Here is a 19704-nt window from a genome sequence, read left to right on the forward strand (position 1 = left end):
CTAATGGTGAGTTAGGTATTGGGGTGACCTCTATACCACCCCTAATGGTGAGTTAGGTATTGGGGCGACCTCTATACCACCCCTAATGGTGAGTTAGGTATTGGGGCGACCTCTATACCACCCCTAATGGTGAGTAAGGTATTGGGGCAACTTCTCTACCACCCCTAATGGTGAGTAAGGTATTGGGGCGACCTCTATACCACTCCTAATGGTGAGTTAGGTATTGGGGTGACCTCTATACCACCCCTAATGGTGAGTAAGGTATTGGGGTGACCTCTATACCACCCCTAATGGTGAGTAAGGTATTGGGGCAACTTCTCTACCACCCCTAATGGTGAGTAAGGTATTGGGGCGACCTCTATACCACCCCTAATGGTGAGTAAGGTATTGGGGCGACCTCTATACCACCCCTAATGGTGAGTTAGGTATTTTGGCAACTTCTATACCACCCTAATGGTGAGTTAGGTATTGGGGCAACTTCTCTACCACCCCTAATGGTGAGTTAGGTATTGGGGCGGCTTCTATACCATCCCTAATGGTGAGTTAGGTATTGGGGCGACCTCTATACCACCCCTAATGGTGAGTTAGGTATTGGGGCGACTTCTATACCACCCCTAATGGTGAGTTAGGTATTGGGGTGACCTCTATACCATCCCTAATGGTAATTAAGGTATTGGGGTGACCTCTTTACCATCCCTAATGGTGAGTTAGGTATTGGGGCGACCTCTATACCACCCCTAATGATGAGTTAGGTATTGGGGCGACCTCTATACCAGCCCTAATGGTGAGTTAGGTATTGGGGCGGCTTCTATACCATCCCTAATGGTGAGTAAGGTATTGGGGTGACCTCTATACCACCCCTAATGGTGAGTTAGGTATTGGGGCGACCTCTATACCACTCCTAATGGTGAGTTAGGTATTGGGGTGACCTCTATACCATCCCTAATGGTGAGTAAGGTATTGGGGTGACCTCTATACCACCCCTAATGGTGAGTTAGGTATTGGGGTGACCTCTATACCATCCCTAATGGTAATTAAGGTATTGGGGTGACCTCTTTACCATCCCTAATGGTGAGTTAGGTATTGGGGCGACCTCTATACCACCCCTAATGGTGAGTTAGGTATTGGGGCGACCTCTATACCAGCCCTAATGGTGAGTTAGGTATTGGGGCGGCTTCTATACCATCCCTAATGGTGAGTAAGGTATTGGGGTGACCTCTATACCACCCCTAATGGTGAGTTAGGTATTGGGGCGACCTCTATACCAGCCCTAATGGTGAGTTAGGTATTGGGGCGGCTTCTATACCATCCCTAATGGTGAGTAAGGTATTGGGGTGACCTCTATACCACCCCTAATGGTGAGTTAGGTATTGGGGCGACCTCTATACCACCCCTAATGGTGAGTTAGGTATTGGGGCGGCTTCTATACCATCCCTAATGGTGAGTAAGGTATTGGGGCAACTTCTCTACCACCCCTAATGGTGAGTTAGGTATTGGGGCGGCTTCTATACCACCCCTAATGGTGAGTTAGGTATTGGGGCGACCTCTATACCACCCTAATGGTGAGTTAGGTATTGGGGTGACCTCTATACCACCCCTATTGGTAAGTTAGGTATTGGGGTGACCTCTATACCATCCCTAATGGTGAGTTAGGTATTGGGGTGACCTCTATACCACCCCTAATGGTGAGTTAGGTATTGGGGTGACCTCTATACCACCCCTAATGGTGAGTTAGGTATTGAGCTTCAGTGACACCCAATAAGAGTACATAGACTCATTATGATATTTAACAGATTGCCAAGCACAAACAATTCATTCACAAATAATAGTTTGAAAATATTATAGATTCTACATGAAAACATTACACTGGAATGGTTGTCTCCTTCCTGATTCCTTACACCAATATACAAACTTGACCACTGCTTTCTCTATTACCAGAGGTGGTGGCCCAAACTGGTGCAGTATGTGAGCGAGAAGCATTCCGGGGAGACTGTTCCGACTATGTTGTACGCTGGAACTACAACACTGATGAAGCTGGCTGCAAGCGTTTCTGGTACGGAGGCTGTAACAGCAATGGCAACAACTTTGAAACAGAGGAGGAATGTTTACAGACATGTAAAACCCCCGTGAAGGTAGTGGGTAAGGACACAAGTTTTACTACTTTTTGTAAAAATAATTAAAAAAAAAAATTTGCTGTACCCTCCACTACATGTAGCAGATGCTGTTATTTTCTTATACTGTCTACTCATCACTGCAGTGGTCATATTAACAGATAGGATGAAACTCCACTCATGTGTATTGAACATTCCCTGATTAAGTTTGAATATAAGCATGCATGATTGCGATTTGGTCAAGGTCAATTACCAAAAATAGAATTTTGCTGTCATGTTCATAAACTTGACTGGTATGTTTACATTGAGCATGAGGTCTGCACAAGTTCAAATACCATTGGTCAAATTAGGTCACTGTAACTTAGTAGAATTTCAGCAGAACTTCACAGGTATCAGTTTTTAGCTCACCTGGCCCGAAGGGCCGGTGAGCTTATGCCATGGTGCAGCGTCCGTCGTCCGGCGTCGTCCGGCGTCCGTCAACTTTTTCTTTAAATTGCTACTAGTCATAAAGTATCGAATGGATTTTCACCAAATTTGGTCAGGAACATCCTTGAGGGAAGGGGAACAGAGTTTGTATACATTTTTACTCTGAACCCCCAGGGGCCTGAGGGGCGGGGCCAAATAAGGAAAATAGGGTTAATCCTTTAAATCGCTACTAGTCATAAAGTTATGAATGAATTTGAACCAAATTTGGTCAGGAACATCCTTGGCAGAAGGTGAACTGAGATTGTATAAATTTTTACTCTGAACCCAGGGGCCTGAGGGGTGGGGCCAAATAGGAGAAATAGGGTTAATCCTTTAAATCGCTACTAGTCATAAAGTTATGAATGAATTTGAACCAAATTTGGTCAGTAACATCCTTGGCAGAAAGGGAACAGAGTTTGTATAAATTTTTACTCTGAACCCCCAGGGGCCTGAGGGGCGGGGCCAAATAGGGGAAATAGGGTTACTCCTTTAAATCGCTACTAGTCATAAAGTTATGAATGAATTTGAACCAAATTTGGTCAGTAACATCCTTGGCAGAAAGGGAACAGAGTTTGTATAAATTTTTACTCTGAACCCCCAGGGGCCTGAGGGGCGGGGCCAAATAGGGGAAATAGGGTTACTCCTTTAAATCGCTACTTGTCATAAAGTTATGAATGAATTTGAACCAAATTTGGTCAGGAACATCCTTGGCAGAAGGGGAACAGAGTTTGTATACATTTTTACTCTGAACCCCCAGGGACCTGAGGGGCGGGGCCAAATAGGGGAAATAGGGTTAATCCTTTAAATCGCTACTAGTCATAAAGTTATGAATGAATTTGAACAAAATTTGGTCAGGAACATTCTTGGCAGAAGGGGAACATAGTTTGTATAAATTTTTACTTTGAACCCCAGGGGCCTGAGAGGCGGGGCCAAATAGGGGAAATAGGGTTACTCCTTTAAATCGCTACTAGTCATAAAGTTATTAATGAATTTGAACCAAATTTGGTCAGGAACATCCTTGGGGGAAGAGGAACAGAGTGTTTAAATCTTTATTCTCAACCCCCAGGGGCCTGAGGGGCGGGGCCAAATAGGGGAAATAGGGTTACTCCTTTAAATCGCTACTAGTCCTAAAGTATTGAATAGCTTTTCACCAAATTTAGTCAGGAACATCCTTGAGGGGAGGGGGAACAGAGTTTATATGAATTTTTACTCTGTACCCCTAGGGGCCTAAGGGGCGGGGCCAAGTAGGGGAAATAGAGATTAGTCTTTTAATTGCTACTAGTCATAAAGTTTTAAATGGATTTTAACCAAATATGGTCAGGAATATTCATTGGAGAAGGGGAACCGAGTTGGTATAAATTTTTACTCTGAATCCCCAGGGGACTGAGGAGTGGCCATGGGGTCCGATAGGGAAAATAGGGGTTAATCCTTTAAATCGCTATTAATTATTAAGTTACGAATGGATTTTAACTAAATTTGGTCAGGAACATCCAGAGAGGAAGGGGGGAAAGAGTTTGTATAAATATTGATGAGGGGCCTGAGGGGCGGGGCCAAATAGGGGAAATAGAGATTCGTTTTTAAATTGCTATTTGCCATAAAGTTTTAAATGGATTTTAACCAAATTTGGTCAAGAGCATCCTTGGGAGAAGGGGAACCGAGTTTGGATAAATTTTTACTTTGTACCCTCAGGGGCCTGAGGGGTGGGGCCAAATAGGGAAATAGGGGTTTATCCTTTAAATCGCTATTATTCATAAAGTTATGAATGGATTTGAACCAAATTTGGTCTGGAATATCCTTGGCAGAAGGGGGAAAGAGAGTTTATATAAATATTGACTCTGACCCCCAAGGGGCCTGAAGGGAGGGGCCAAATAAGGGAAATAGAGATTTGAGTTTTAAATGGATTTGAACCCAATTTGATCAGAAACATCCGTGGTGATGGGGGAACAGATTTTGCATAAATGGTTACTGTGACCCTCAATCCCATAACTATGTATAGTATCGCTGGGCATTAAGGGATAAACACAATTTTTATGTAAAAATAGGCCAAAGGGTTTTCCCCACCCTAAGGGACTTAGTTTCTTTAAACACCATTATGTTGTAAATATAATCCATATGGTCTTTCAGAGAGTACATTTTTGTATATGTATTAACAAATTGAACATGAACATTATATTGACATTTGGTCAAATCCAACCAGGTGAGCGATACAGGCCCCATGGGCCTCTTGTTATTCTATAAAGCACCCTTGAAAGCCTTTCTCCAGATGTATTAGTAACATCAATTATACAAAATTATAAATACAGCATAGTTTCCCTGTCCTCACCCTACACAACTCCAGGAATATTGATGTAGTAACCCAGTAGTTAGAGGGAGGGGTACTTTCTCTAGTGTTAGTGGTGTACCAGATCTAGATGGATTATAGAACTGGAGATAGAAAATCAGGTAGAAGTCTTGTCGAGTGACTATAATGTCCTCTCATTTACAGTCAATATATTAATTATGTTGACAGCTGAATTGTATTTTGTTACTAATATTTAAACTCTATTACAGATGTGTGTATGCTGCCCTCTGTGACGGGGAGATGTCGTGCTGCCCACAGGCGTTACTTCTTTAACTCTGCCACAGGATCATGTGAAATGTTTATTTACGGAGGATGTAGAGGCAATGCTAACCGATTCAACACTCGTGAGGAATGTGTAGCCCGATGTGGAGGTAGAAGTGAGTGTCTAGTTAGGCATGCCGTCAGGGCCAAGGGGACGTGTTGTAAATGTAAATAGCACATTTCACATATTATATTCCAATCTTGACGAGGGTTTTAACCTACTATACTATAGAGGTAAATCTCTGTACTTCAGGTGGAGGGGAAGAGAGACGACTGTGTGAGGTGTCCCAACATGGCTGTTGTAGAGATGGTGTCACTCTTGCTGATGGTCCAAACTACTATGGATGTCCTGATCATTGTGTGGTATGTGAAACAAAATTCAAATCAGCCGAGTACCTAGGTGTTATGTCTACAATGTGTCCTGATGTGAAGTAAGCTTGCTCAGACCAAATTCAAATGGTCAACGAATTAACAGCATTGGTATGTGATAATGAAGTATTGTTTCTGTTGTAGAGGAGTGAGTTTGGATGCTGTGAGGACCAGGTTACAGCGGCAACAGGTAAAGTTTGAAATTCTCCAACTGACAGTGGCTCAGGTAAAGTTTAGAGTATTCCAAGTGACAGTAGCGACAGGTAAAGTTTAGAGTATTCCAAGTGACAGTAGCGACAGGTAAAGTTTAGAGTATTCCAAGTGACAGTAGCGACAGGTAAAGCTAAGAATATTCCAACTGACAGTGGTTACAGGTAAAGTTATAAAATATCCAAGTTAGAACTGAACTAAAAGTCTTGTTAACTATACCTGGTTCGTCAACAAGATGGAATAGTTGACGTAATAAACAATGATTGGTTAGTAATGTTTTGAACCCTACTTTATATAGCTGAGTGGTAAGTTTGTGTTACCTTCCAGACATAGTCTACTTTGTGCAGTTATTTAGCAATGTAACAATTGGTATAGCAATGTAACAATTGGTATAACAATGTAACAATTGGTATAGCAATGTAACAATTGGTATAGCAATGTTACAATTGGTATAACAATGTAACAATTGGTATAGCAATGTAACAATTGGTATAACAATGTAACAATTGGTATAGCAATGTAACAATTGGTATAGCAATGTAACAATTGGTATAACAATGTAACAATTGGTATAACAATGTAACAAGTGGTATAACAATGTAACAATTGGTATAGCAATGTAACAATTGGTATAACAATGTAACAATTGGTATAACAATGTAACAAGTGGTATAACAATGTAACAATTGGTATAGCAATGTAACAATTGGTTTGTTGTCTGAATCCCATTCTTTACCATGCTGAAAGTGATAGTTAGAGTCACTAAAAAGAGACAAGAATGTTTGTATTATATATGTTTTGTAGGTCCCAATGAAGAAGGCTGTGATGGTGTGGACGAGGGGTCTGGGGACACGGATACAGACAATGACTGTCAGGAGAACGTCCATGGCTGTTGTCCTGATGGTACTCCTGCCAGTGGACCTAACCATGAAGGCTGTGATAGAGACCATGTTGTTAATATCAAACCTTCCTCTGGAGGTAGGTACTCGTGTCATTATTAGCTCACCTGTCCAAAATAACTCTTAGATCTTATATCTGGTCTCTGATGCACTTGTTCTTAATTATGTTTATGTATAAAAAGGATCACTGGATAGCAGGTAAGCGATTCGGGCCCATTGGGCCCTTGTTCTTGCTAACCCCACCACAGTCAAGTCTTGTACTATACACTTTACAACCAGCATTACCATGTGTTACTATAAGGGCTCCATTCCAAACCTTTATCTGAACTTAGCTGTTGGATGTAGAATCTCAAATTAAACAAATCAATTGCAAGCCCAACACTGCAAACCTAATGTTAGGCTTTGTACTCTTATGCCTGTACAGGTATCATAGGTGGATCAATCTGTATACATGTATAAATAGTCTAGCAGAATGGTGAAATAATTTATCTTTTTAAAAGGCATATCAGATAGGATAGTGTTGTCATCGTTTGTAGATACCTGTCATTGTTTACTGTAGATACCTGTCATTGTTTACTGTAGATACCTGTCATTGTTTATTGTTGATACCTGTCATTGTTTACTGTAGATACCTGTCATTGTTTATTGTTGATACCTGTAATTGTTTATTGTAGATACCTGTAATTGTTTATTGTTGATACCTGTCATTGTTTATTGTAGATACCTGTCATTGTTTATTATAGATACCTGTCATTGTTTATTGTAGATACCTGTCATTGTTTATTGTAGATACCTGTCATTGTTTATTGTTGATACATGTCATTGTTTACTGTAGATACCTGTCATTGTTTATTGTAGATACATGTCATTGTTTATTGTAGATACCTGTCATTGTTTATTGTTAATACCTGACATTGTTTATTGTTGATACCTGTCATTGTTTATTGTAGACACCTGTCATTGTTTACTGTAGATACCTGTCATTGTTTATTATAGATACCTGTCATTGTTTATTGTTGATACCTGTAATTGTTTATTGTTGATACCTGTCATTGTTTACTGTAGATACCTGTAACAACCCTGCAATGAGAGGTCCCTGCTCAGATTATGCTGTGAAATGGTTCCATAATTCCACTTCAAAACAGTGTGAGAGATTCTGGTATGGGGGTTGCCAAGGAAACGGAAACCAATTTGACAATGAAGAGGAATGCGCAAGGATATGTGTTGAAAAAACCCAGGACAGTAAGTAAGACTGCCAACAACTGTGGTGGATTGTTAGTCCCAGGTGGGGAATTATTATGTTGTGTCTATCCATCCTTCTAGATACTGGCATTAGATCACCTATGTAAGCCAATGTCACTTACCAAAAGTAGGTTGCTTAATTAATTACTTAGTTAATAGTTAATTGACAGAAATGGTTTAAGTGCACTGCTCAGGTTCAGGTAAGTAGATGTAAACATACATTTTTTTTGTGCTATGATAGATAGAGAGTCTATCAAACCTCCAGTATACACCTTCAAGTTTGTTCTTACAAATTTGTCCACATTGGATAAATCCACTTCTTTGCATTAAAAGTATAATAAACCATTTTGTTTTTTGACACAATGACCAGATGGTGTTCATTTCTAGTTTTATGTTGTTCCCAGTAAACCTGCCATGTAAACTCCCCAAGGATATCGGACCATGCCGAGCACTTGTTCCACGGTTTTACTTCAACCAGCAGACAGAAAGATGTGAGCAGTTTGGGTATGGAGGTTGCCAGGGGAATGCCAACAATTTTGCGACTGTTGAATTGTGTCGACAGACGTGCGAGGAAATTATCGTGGAGGAACTTGGTAAATAGTTTGTGAATTGGTTAACAATTTCAACTTGACTGTGTATTGAAAAAGTATAGCTTTTGAAACATTTTCTTTTTAAAACAAATTCCGGAACCTGCAAGAGACTAACCATGATAATTAACTTTGAATCTGCAAATTTGTGTCTTCTCTAGTAATTTATAGTCTGTTAAAATGTCCCCATTGTCGAATGTGTCGTTGATGTTTATAGATGCATGCCAGCAGCCCATGGAGATTGGCCCGTGCCGTGGCAGCTACCCACGGTTCTACTATAACAGTAGGACACGTGAATGTACCCAGTTTAATTACGGAGGATGCGATGGAAATGAGAACAATTTCGCCAGTCGTGAGAAATGTGTCCAGCAATGTGCTCCAAATGTGATTCCCTCAGTAACAGATGCTCCAGTTGTACCAAGGGAAGGTAAACTTGCAGCACAAATAAATGATATTGCTTGATTATGTACTTGAATAATTCAGTCATTTATAGAATTAGATTTATTAGTCCCCTACCAGTGAAACAAGGGGGACTAAAGGTTTACTCCCCGTCTGTCTGTCTGTCCACTCAGTTTTCCGCACGTTTCTCAGCCCTGCTTCAAGGTATGTTAGTGAAAATTGTTATGTAACTTCAGTATGAGTAGTTACAGATCAAGTTCGAGTTTTAGGGTTTTTGGTTCAAGGTCACTGTTACTACTTTTAGCAGGGGCTGGTATGGGACATGTATTGCTTTAGCAATACCCAGTATGTTTGTTTTTCTGTAGCTGAAAATAATATATACATTGTTATATTATTGTCATAACTTAACCACTGTTAATATGAATACTGTACTTCACAGAAAAAGATGTCTGTCTTTTGTCATATGAGACCGGACCCTGCAGTGGAGCAGAAACCAGATGGTATTATGATTTCAATGAGGGATTCTGTAAACAATTCGTGTATGGAGGCTGTGGACAAAATGAAAACAACTTCAACTCTAAGGATGAATGTGAAAACACCTGTAGTCGTGCCCGTAAGTATGGACCAACCATTCCAGTAGTGGTGTAGTCGTGCCCGTAAGTATGGACCGACCATTTCAGTAGTGGTGTACATCAGTATGAACCAACCATTCCAGTAGTGGTGTAGTTGTGCCCGTAATTATGGACCAACCATTCCAGTAGTGGTGTAGTCGTGCCCGTAATTATGGACCAACCATTCCAGTAGTGGTGTAGTTGTGCCCGTAAGTATGGACCAACCATTCCAGTATTGGTGTAGTCGTGCCCGTAAGTATGGACAAACCATTCCAGTAGTGGTGTAGTCGTGCCCGTAAGTATGAACCAACCATTCCAGTAGTGGTGTAGTCGTGCCCGTAAGTATGGACCAACCATTCCAGTAGTGGTGTAGTTGTGCCCGTAAGTATGGACCAACCATTCCAGTATTGGTGTAGTCGTGCCTGTAAGTATGGACCAACCATTCCAGTATTGGTGTAGTCGTGCCTGTAAGTATGGACCAACCATTCCAGTAGTGGTGTAGTCGTACCCGTAAGTATGAACCAACCATTCCAGTAGTGGTGTAGTCGTGCCCGTAAGTATGGACCAACCATTCCAGTATTGGTGTAGTCGTACCCGTAAGTATGGACCAACCATTCCAGTAGTGGTGTAGTCGTGCCCGTAAGTATGAACCAACCATTCCAGAATTGGTGTAGTCGTGCCCGTAAGTATGAACCAACCATTCCAGTAGTGGTGTAGTCGTGCCCGTAAGTATGGACCAACCATTCCAGTAGTGGTGTAGTCGTGCCCGTAAGTATGAACCAACCATTCCAGTAGTGGTGTAGTCGTGCCCGTAAGTATGAACCAACCATTCCAGTAGTGGTGTAGTCGTACCCGTAAGTATGAACCAACCATTCCAGTAGTGGTGTAGTCGTACCCGTAAGTATGAACCAACCATTTCAGTAGTGGTGTAGTCGTGCCCGTAAGTATGAACCAACCATTCCAGAATTGGTGTAGTCGTGCCGGTAAGTATGAACCAACCATTCCAGTTTTGGTGTAGTCGTGCCCGTAAGTATGAACCAACCATTCCAGTATTGGTGTAGTCGTGCCGGTAAGTATGAACCAACCATTCCAGTTTTGGTGTAGTCGTGCCCGTAAGTATGAACCAACCATTCCAGTATTGGTGTAGTCGTGCCGGTAAGTATGAACCAACCATTCCAGTATTGGTGTAGTCGTGCCCGTAAGTATGGACCAACCATTCCAGTAGTGGTGTAGTCGTGCTGGTAAGTATGAACCAACCATTCCAGTATTGGTGTAGTCGTGCCCGTAAGTATGAACCAACCATTCCAGTAGTGGTGTAGTCGTGCCCGTAAGTATGAACCAACCATTCCAGTATTGGTGTAGTCGTACCCGTAAGTATGGACCAACCATTCCAGTAGTGGTGTAGTCGTACCCGTAAGTATGGACCAACCATTCCAGTAGTGGTGTAGTCGTGCCCGTAAGTATGGACCAACCATTTCAGTATTGGTGTAGTCGTACCCGTAAGTATGGACCAACCATTTCAGTATTGGTGTAGTCGTACCCGTAAGTATGGACCAACCATTCCAGTAGTGGTGTGGTCGTGCCCGTAAGTATGGACCAACCATTCCAGTTTTGGTGTAGTCGTGCCCGTAAGTATGGACCAACCATTCCAGTATTGGTGTAGTCGTGCCCGTAAGTATGGACCAACCATTCCAGTAGTGGTGTAGTCGTGCCCGTAAGTATGGACCAACCATTCCAGTATTGGTGTAGTCGTGCCCGTAAGTATGGACCAACCATTCCAGTATTGGTGTAGTCGTGCCCGTAAGTATGGACCAACCATTCCAGTTGTGGTGTAGTCGTGCCCGTAAGTATGGACCAACCATTCCAGTAGTGGTGTAGTCGTGCCCGTAAGTATGGACCAACCATTCCAGTAGTGGTGTAGTCGTGCCCGTAATCATGGACCAACCATTCCAGTATTGGTGTAGTCGTGCCCGTAAGTATGGACCAACCATTCCAGTAGTGGTACTGTACAATGTGCGGAGGATTGATATATCAAGACAAAGAACAGCTGAACAGTATTTGTTGGCATAGTGTCACTGCACTGCATTTGATAAAGTTGGGTTTATTTCTAAACATACAGTTACTGTGGTATAAGTGTTGTTAAGAACTTTCACCTTAACACATTGTGTCCTGAAATAGGAACGTAATTTCCAAATAAGTAGACAGACCACTCAACATTTATAGTTATGTTTAAAAACTATTTACACTTCATCTTAGACATTAAATCATCGTAGTAATGTCGGAGCTGTAAAGATCAATTATACCTTGTTATTCCAGATGTTTGTGGCAGTGGTGAGTCAAACTCCCCTATACAGTGTAATGCATACATCCGTCGCTACCGTTATGACCGCCAGAGCGCCACCTGCCAGGAGTTTATCTATGGTGGATGTGGAGGAAACTCTAACAATTTTGCCTCACAAGAGGCTTGTCAGCGCAAGTGTATCACGGGAGGATCAGTCACAACAATGTCACAGAAAGGTACATCTCGGTCCATTTTTAGGAAGTCTATATACTGTACAATCAGAAATTACCAATATCATTTCAAAATTCTGATTAAATATGATTTGTCTTATGTATATCAATTTGTGATTCTAGAAATCTGTGCTCTGCCGAAGGAAAGTGGACCATGTTTCGCTTACATGAGACGTTATTTCTACAATTCAAACACGGGGTCATGTGAGCAGTTTATCTATGGGGGATGTAGTGGCAACCAAAACAACTTTGAAAATATAGAAACCTGTCAGGAGAAGTGTGCTGAGGACTCCGTTGATGGATCAGGGGAGGTTGAAACAGACACCTCAGGTAAACCATCTAGTATTGTCAGTAGGGAACAACTCGGTAAACATTGCCTTCATTGTCAGTAAACATGGGGGACAACTCTGGTAAACATTGCCTTCATTGTCAGTAAACATGGGGGACAACTCTGGTAAACATTGCCTTCATTGTCAGTAAACATGGGGGACAACTCTGGGGAACATTGCCATGACAATATCCCTTCTGATATTAAGTGTTATGTATGTTGTAGAATACTGTGGTCTAGAGATGGACGCAGGGCCTTGCTGTGCCAGTATATCCTCTGATATTAAGTGTTATGTATGTTGTAGAATACTGTGGTCTAGAGATGGACACAGGGCCTTGCTGTGCCAGTATATCCTCTGATATTAAGTGTTATGTATGTTGTAGAATACTGTGGTCTCGAGATGGACACAGGGCCTTGCTGTGCCAGTATATCCTCTGATATTAAGTGTTATGTATGTTGTAGAATACTGTGGTCTAGAGATGGACACAGGGCCTTGTCGGGCCAGCATCCCCGCCTGGTATTACAGTCATACAGAAGGCCGCTGTAATGAATTCCTGTACGGAGGATGTGGCGGCAATAAGAATCGATTTATTTCACGCGAAGTGTGTGAGGCATCCTGCAGCCGTGATGGTAAGTTAACTAAGAGATAGACCATGGTCAAATAACCTATCCCTTTTGTAAGGCACAATGTTTAAATGGACATGCTGTAGGAAAAGTTATCAATATACAGAGGAGTTAATATCATTTCTGTTAGGTAGGATGTAGATACAGATAATATAAATGTTATTTCTGTTAGGTAGGATGTTGATATAGACATACAAATAACATTTCTGTAAGGTAGGATGTTGATATAGACATACAAATAACATTTCTGTAAGGTAGGATGTTTATATAGACATACAAATAACATTTCTGTTAGGTAGGATGTTGATATATATACAGACATACAAATAACATTTCTGTAAGGTAGGATGTTGATATAGACATACAAATAACATTTCTGTTAGGTAGGATGTTGATATAGACATACAAATAACATTTCTGTAAGGTAGGATGTTGATGTAGACATACAAATAACATTTCTGTTAGGTAGGATGTTGATATAGACATACAAATAACATTTCTGTTAGGTAGGATGTTGATATAGACATACAAATAACATTTCTGTAAGGTAGGATGTTGATATATATACAGACATACAAATAACATTTCTGTAAGGTAGGATGTTGATATAGACATACAAATAACATTTCTGTAAGGTAAGATGTTGATATAGACATACAAATAACATTTCTGTTAGGTAGGATGTTGATATAGACATACAAATAACATTTCTGATAGGTAGGATGTTGATATAGACATACAAATAACATTTCTGTCAGGTAGGATGTTGATATAGACATACAAATAACATTTCTGTAAGGTAGGATGTTGATATAGACATACAAATAACATTTCTGTAAGGTAGGATGTTGATATAGACATACAAATAACATTTCTGTTAGGTAGGATGTTGATATAGACATACAAATAACATTTCTGTAAGGTAGGATGTTGATATAGACATACAAATAACATTTCTGTAAGGTAGGATGTTGATATAGACATACAAATAACATTTCTGTTAGGTAGGATGTTGATATAGACATACAAATAACATTTCTGTTAGGTAGGATGTTGATATATATATACAGATATCATTTCTGTTAGGTAGGATGTCAAGACAGACATACAAATAACATTTCTGATAGGTAGGATGTCAAGACAGACATACAAATAACATTTCTGTAAGGTAGGATGTCAAGACAGACATACATATGTCATTTCTGTTAGTTAGATGTTGAAATGGATGCACAAATATCAGTTCTGAATAGTAAGATGATGCAGACTGTCAGCTCTGTGTAGAAATGTCACAGATATAAATCTCTGTCCACAGCTATATGTATGCTACAGCCTGACAAAGGTAACTGTGTCCAGAGTGTCCAGCGTTACTACTACGATGTGGCCCAGGATGCCTGTGTCAGTCTCGACTATGGTGGCTGTGGTGGCAATGCTAACAATTTTGAATCCCGGATAGCATGTGTCAACAAATGTGGAGGCTCATACGTCACACCACCGCCACGCAGTGGTAAGTTTCCACACTCGCAACAAGGAAATAACTTTGTCTTTTTATATGCATGTTTTAATGTAATGTAAGTGTAGGGATGCTTTTTAGCTCACCAGGCCTGAAGGGCAGGTGAGCCGATGCTATGGTGCAGCATCTGGCGTCCATCAACATTTCCTTTAAATCCCTTCTAGTCCTGAATGCCTGATTGGATTTTGATGAAATTTGGCCTAGAGCAATATTGGGTAAAGGAGATGTAATGTTGTATAAACTGAGGGTGTGGCTCCCCTTGTATGAAATGATAGACAGATCCTGGCCTAGATTAACTTTTATACCTATCAAATTATGTATCTAGGGATATCATTTTACAATACTTGTTCCCCTAGATAACGTCTGTGCAATGGACAACGAAAGGGGTCCTTGTCAAAACTACACTGTTCAGTGGTTCTACAATCAAGATGAAAGAGTTTGTGGCCGCTTCTGGTACGGTGGCTGTGAAGGCAATGGCAATCGTTTTAACACAGAGGAGGAATGTAAACAGAGATGCAGTATGGAGGTGGTTACAGCTCGCCCTCGTCCAACTTACGCCCCAGTTACAGCACGGCCAACTTATGCCCCTGTGACAACCACCCCCAGGCCCCAACCTGTTTACACTCCCCGACCTGCATACACTACTCCTGATCCAGACACCAATGTCATTGTAGGTAAGTTGTCATGGTATATACTATAGATGGATGTTAATAGCAGTACTCTTACTGTAATTTAGGACCTTTTAGGTTGTAGGCTACAGAATCTTTATATTGTTTTTGTGTGAAGTACTTTAATGAATTATTACAGTTTTGTGATTGTGTTGCCATATAATATATATTGTATGACCTCCAGAGTATGACATCTGTGACCTTGAAAATGAGCGGGGAGGGTGCAGTAACTACGAAGTAAGGTGGTACTTCAATCGTGAAGACCAGCGGTGTATGAGGTTTTGGTACGGAGGCTGCGATGGCAATGCCAACAACTTCCCAGATGAAGCGGAGTGTCAGAACATCTGTGTGGAACGCCGCCGCCCAGTGGGTAAGTTATTTGTTAGTATGGTAGGTTGAGGAGTATGGTAGGGTGTAGGGACTATTACAACTCCTATATATTATAATAAATCACACATGTACAATTTTAGAGGAACTATTGGTTTCGGTGTACAAACTATTAATCCCCAAGGGCATATCTCATTGTCATGTACTACCCATACACCAATTACTGACAAGCGTTACATGTCATTGCCTCATTGGATGGGCATTAATGTATGAACTTTTGTACTTCATCAAAAATAGCAATTGCCCTTCGTTCATCATTCAAAACATTGACTATGTCATGTCTCCTACACGGTATCACATACAGTTTACGAATTCTGTTTTAGTATGTCTGGGTGACTAACTGAACATGTTAGGTGAATCTAATATAAATATTACAACCACAAATAGTGTGGTAAGTTATTACAACCCCAAACAGTGTGGTAATTTATTACAACCCCAAATAGTGAGGTAACTTATTACAACCCCAAATAGTGTGTATAACTTATTACAACCACAAATAGTGTGTAACTTATTACAACCACAAATAGTGTGGTAAGTTATTACAACCCCAAATAGTGTGTAACTTATTACAACCACAAATAGTGTGATAACTTATTACAACCCCAAATAGTGTGTAACTTATTACAACCACAAATAGTGTGATAACTTATTACAACCCCAAATAGTGTGGTAACTTATTACAACCCCAAATAGTGTGTAACTTATTACAACCCCAAATAGTGTGTAACTTATTACAACCACAAATAGTGTGGTAAGTTATTACAACTCCAAATAGTGAGGTAACTTATTACAACCCCAAATAGTGTGGTAAGTTATTACAACCCCAAATAGTGAGGTAACTTATTACAACCACAAATAGTGTGTAACTTATTACAACCCCAAATAGTGTGTAACTTATTACAACCCCAAATAGTGTGGTAAGTTATTACAACCCCAAATAGTGTGTAACTTATTACAACCACAAATAGTGTGGTCACTTATTACAACCCCAAATAGTGTGGTCACTTATTACAACCCCAAATAGTGTGGTCACTTATTACAACCATAAATAGTGTGTAACGTATTACAACCACAAATAGTGTGGTCACTTATTACAACCACAAATAGTGTGTAACTTATTACAACCACAAATAGTGTGATAACTTATTTCAACCCCAAATAGTGTGTAACTTATTACAACCCCAAATAGTGTGTAACTTATTACAACCCCAAATAGTGTGGTCACTTATTACAACCATAAATAGTGTGTGGTCACTTATTACAACCACAAATAGTGTGGTCACTTATTACAACCACAAATAGTGTGTAACTTATTACAACCACAAATAGTGTGGTAACTTATTACAACCCCAAATAGTGTGTAACTTATTACAACCACAAATAGTGTGGTAACTTATTACAACCACAAATAGTGTGTAACTTATTACAACCACAAATAATATGTGGTAATTTATTACAACCCCAAATAATATGTCGTAATTATACCCCCGCAACGAAGTTAGGGGGGTATACTGGAATCAGGTTGTCCGTCCGTCCGTCCGTCTGTCTGTAGACGCATTTTGTCCGAACAACTCATCCTAAACCGAAGGGCCGATTTCAATGAAACTTCACACAAATATAGAGGACCATGTGTAGATGTGCATGCCACTTTATTTTTTCTCAAAATTATGGTTGCTATGGCAACTGGTCACTATAAACAGGTTTTCTGATAAGAACCATAACTTTAAGTTTGTCCGGACAACTCCTCCCAAACCGAAGGGCCGATTTCAATGAAACTTCACACAAATATAGATAACCATGTGTAGATGTGCATGCCACTTTATTTTTCTCAAAATTATGGTTGCTATGGCAACTGGTTACTATAAACAGGTTTTCTGATAAGAACCATAACTTTAATTTTGTCCGGACAACTCTTCCTAAACTAAATGGCCAATTTCAATGAAACTTCACACAAATATAGAGGACCATGTGTAGATGTGCATGCCACTTTATTTTTCTCAAAATTATGGTTGCTATGGCAACTGGTTACTATAAACAGGTTTTCTGATAAGAACCATAACTTTAATTTTGTCCGGACAACTCCTCCTAAACTAAATGGCCAATTTCAATGAAACTTCACACAAATATAGAGGACCATGTGTAGATGTGCATGCCCTTTTCTTTTTTTTCAAAATTAAGGTTGCTATGGCAACTGGTCACTATAAACAGGTTTTCTGATAAGAACCATAACTTTAAGTTTGTCCGGACAACTCCTCCTAAACTAAATGGCCAATTTCGATGAAACTTCACACAAATATAGAGGACTATGTGTAGATGTGCATGCCACTTTTTTCCTCAAAATTATGGTTGCTATGGCAACTGGTCACTATATTACTGGGTTATCTTAGTTAGCCTCTAATTAACAGTTCCAATATTAGTCAGCCATCCTGGCGACAGTTCTAGTTTATTACAACCCCAATTTAAGTATGAAAAAAACCAGTATAACCAGAATTTAGTTTCTCTTCATACTTTTGCTTAACTTCATAATTTTGACTTCATATCTGTTAATTTTGATTGTAGATATTGTTACATGCACCATAACAATTGGTGATCTATCACCAGTATACTGACAGTCCACACTGCATGATTAAATTGTATTAATACATGCTTCTTACATACAAAATTCAATAATTTTAAGTAATATTATATTACAATACATACATATATCATGTAAGTAACAAATATTTAAAGTAACAAATGTACAAATAAGAAATGTTAAGCAATGTTGTGTGACAATATATAACAAATATGGATAATAACAGCAAAGTAACACATACACAAAGTAACACATACACAAAGTAACAAATACACAAAGTAACACATACACAAAGTAACACATACACTATGTAACAAATACACAAAGTAACACATACACAAAGTAACAAATACACAAAGTAACACATACACAAAGTAACACATACACAAAGTAACACATACACTATGTAACAAATACACAAAGTAACACATACACAAAGTAACAAATACACAAAGTAACACATACACAGAGTAACACATACACCATGTAACAAATACACAAAGTAACACATACACAAAGTAACACATACACTATGTAACAAATACACAAAGTAACAAATACACAAAGTAACACATACACAAAGTAACACATACACTATGTAACAAATACACAAAGTAACAAATATACAAAGTAACACTTACACAAAGTAACACATACACTATGTAACAAATACACGAAGTAACACATACACAAAGTAACACACACTATGTAACAAATACACAAAGTAACACATACACAAAGTAACACATACACAAAGTAACAAATACACAAAGTAACACATACACAAAGTAACACATACACAAAGTAACAAGTGCATAGTAACATCTTATCTCCTACACTAACCTATCCACTAATGACTGTAGTATACTAGGACTGTATGTATCTTATAGTAACGTTATTGAACATTTTGACTAAATCTCAGAAGAACAGTATATAACCTAACACAATCTCCTACTGCATGTCCCCGTGTTCCAAATCTCTGTAGGACAGCATGTTATAATAAAGGCTCCCCTGTCCTGTGTAATATAGTTTAGAACGATGGCCCAAGTGGCTGCTTGCATCTTTCCCAACTTTATCACAAACATATGTTCTGAAATGCATGTGTCTGTTAATTCTAGATCTTTAAAGCAGACTAAGGATGATAAATCACAAGTTCCAGGGAATGAGGTTAGATTTGCTGTTTTAACATTCACCTTGGTTATGGTTTTCTTTCATGATATTCTTTCCTTTTCTTCCTTTTTTAAAATTTTTGTTTTAATAATTAACCAAATTTCTAACCCCATTGCATGCCTCCAGTTACACGAGCTCCAGTGAACCCTCGACCTGACATTGGTCGAAGGGAATGCCAACTGTCACGTTTTGGGTGTTGTCCGGACGGAGTCCTCCCGGCTGCCGACATTTACTTCAGCAACTGTAGAGGTACAGTCACATCTGTTGTGTGCATGAAAATGTGTCTGTATTGAGTACCAATGTAGGTAATGTGTCCGTATTGAGTACCAATGTAGGTAATGTGTCTATATTGAGTACCAGTGTAGGTAATGTGTCTGTATTGAGTACCAATGTAGGTAATGTGTCTATATTGAGTACCAGTGTAGGTAATGTGTCC

General features: G+C 39.7%; 1 protein-coding gene across 5 annotated transcripts in view; it reads left to right on the forward strand.

The window, feature by feature from the left end:
- Positions 1 to 19704, forward strand: part of LOC117323968 (papilin-like) — a 142633-nt gene that overhangs the window by 117397 nt on the left and 5532 nt on the right. For 4 of the 5 annotated variants that reach the window (XM_033879533.1, XM_033879535.1, XM_033879536.1 and 1 more), the window contains 16 exons: positions 1939 to 2139; positions 5127 to 5294; positions 5432 to 5541; positions 5692 to 5737; positions 6562 to 6735; positions 7722 to 7898; positions 8303 to 8491; positions 8703 to 8912; positions 9324 to 9497; positions 11812 to 12012; positions 12130 to 12336; positions 12797 to 12964; positions 14271 to 14462; positions 14825 to 15142; positions 15321 to 15506; positions 19395 to 19517. In XM_033879533.1, the coding sequence (XP_033735424.1) occupies positions 1939 to 2139; positions 5127 to 5294; positions 5432 to 5541; positions 5692 to 5737; positions 6562 to 6735; positions 7722 to 7898; positions 8303 to 8491; positions 8703 to 8912; positions 9324 to 9497; positions 11812 to 12012; positions 12130 to 12336; positions 12797 to 12964; positions 14271 to 14462; positions 14825 to 15142; positions 15321 to 15506; positions 19395 to 19517 (2844 nt within the window). The remainder of the gene's footprint in view (positions 1 to 1938; positions 2140 to 5126; positions 5295 to 5431; positions 5542 to 5691; positions 5738 to 6561; positions 6736 to 7721; positions 7899 to 8302; positions 8492 to 8702; positions 8913 to 9323; positions 9498 to 11811; positions 12013 to 12129; positions 12337 to 12796; positions 12965 to 14270; positions 14463 to 14824; positions 15143 to 15320; positions 15507 to 19394; positions 19518 to 19704) is intronic. The other variant, XM_033879534.1, reaches the window with a different exon arrangement.

This window comes from Pecten maximus, chromosome 3 (assembly GCF_902652985.1).
Source record: "Pecten maximus chromosome 3, xPecMax1.1, whole genome shotgun sequence".
Taxonomy (NCBI): Eukaryota; Metazoa; Mollusca; class Bivalvia; order Pectinida; family Pectinidae; genus Pecten; species Pecten maximus.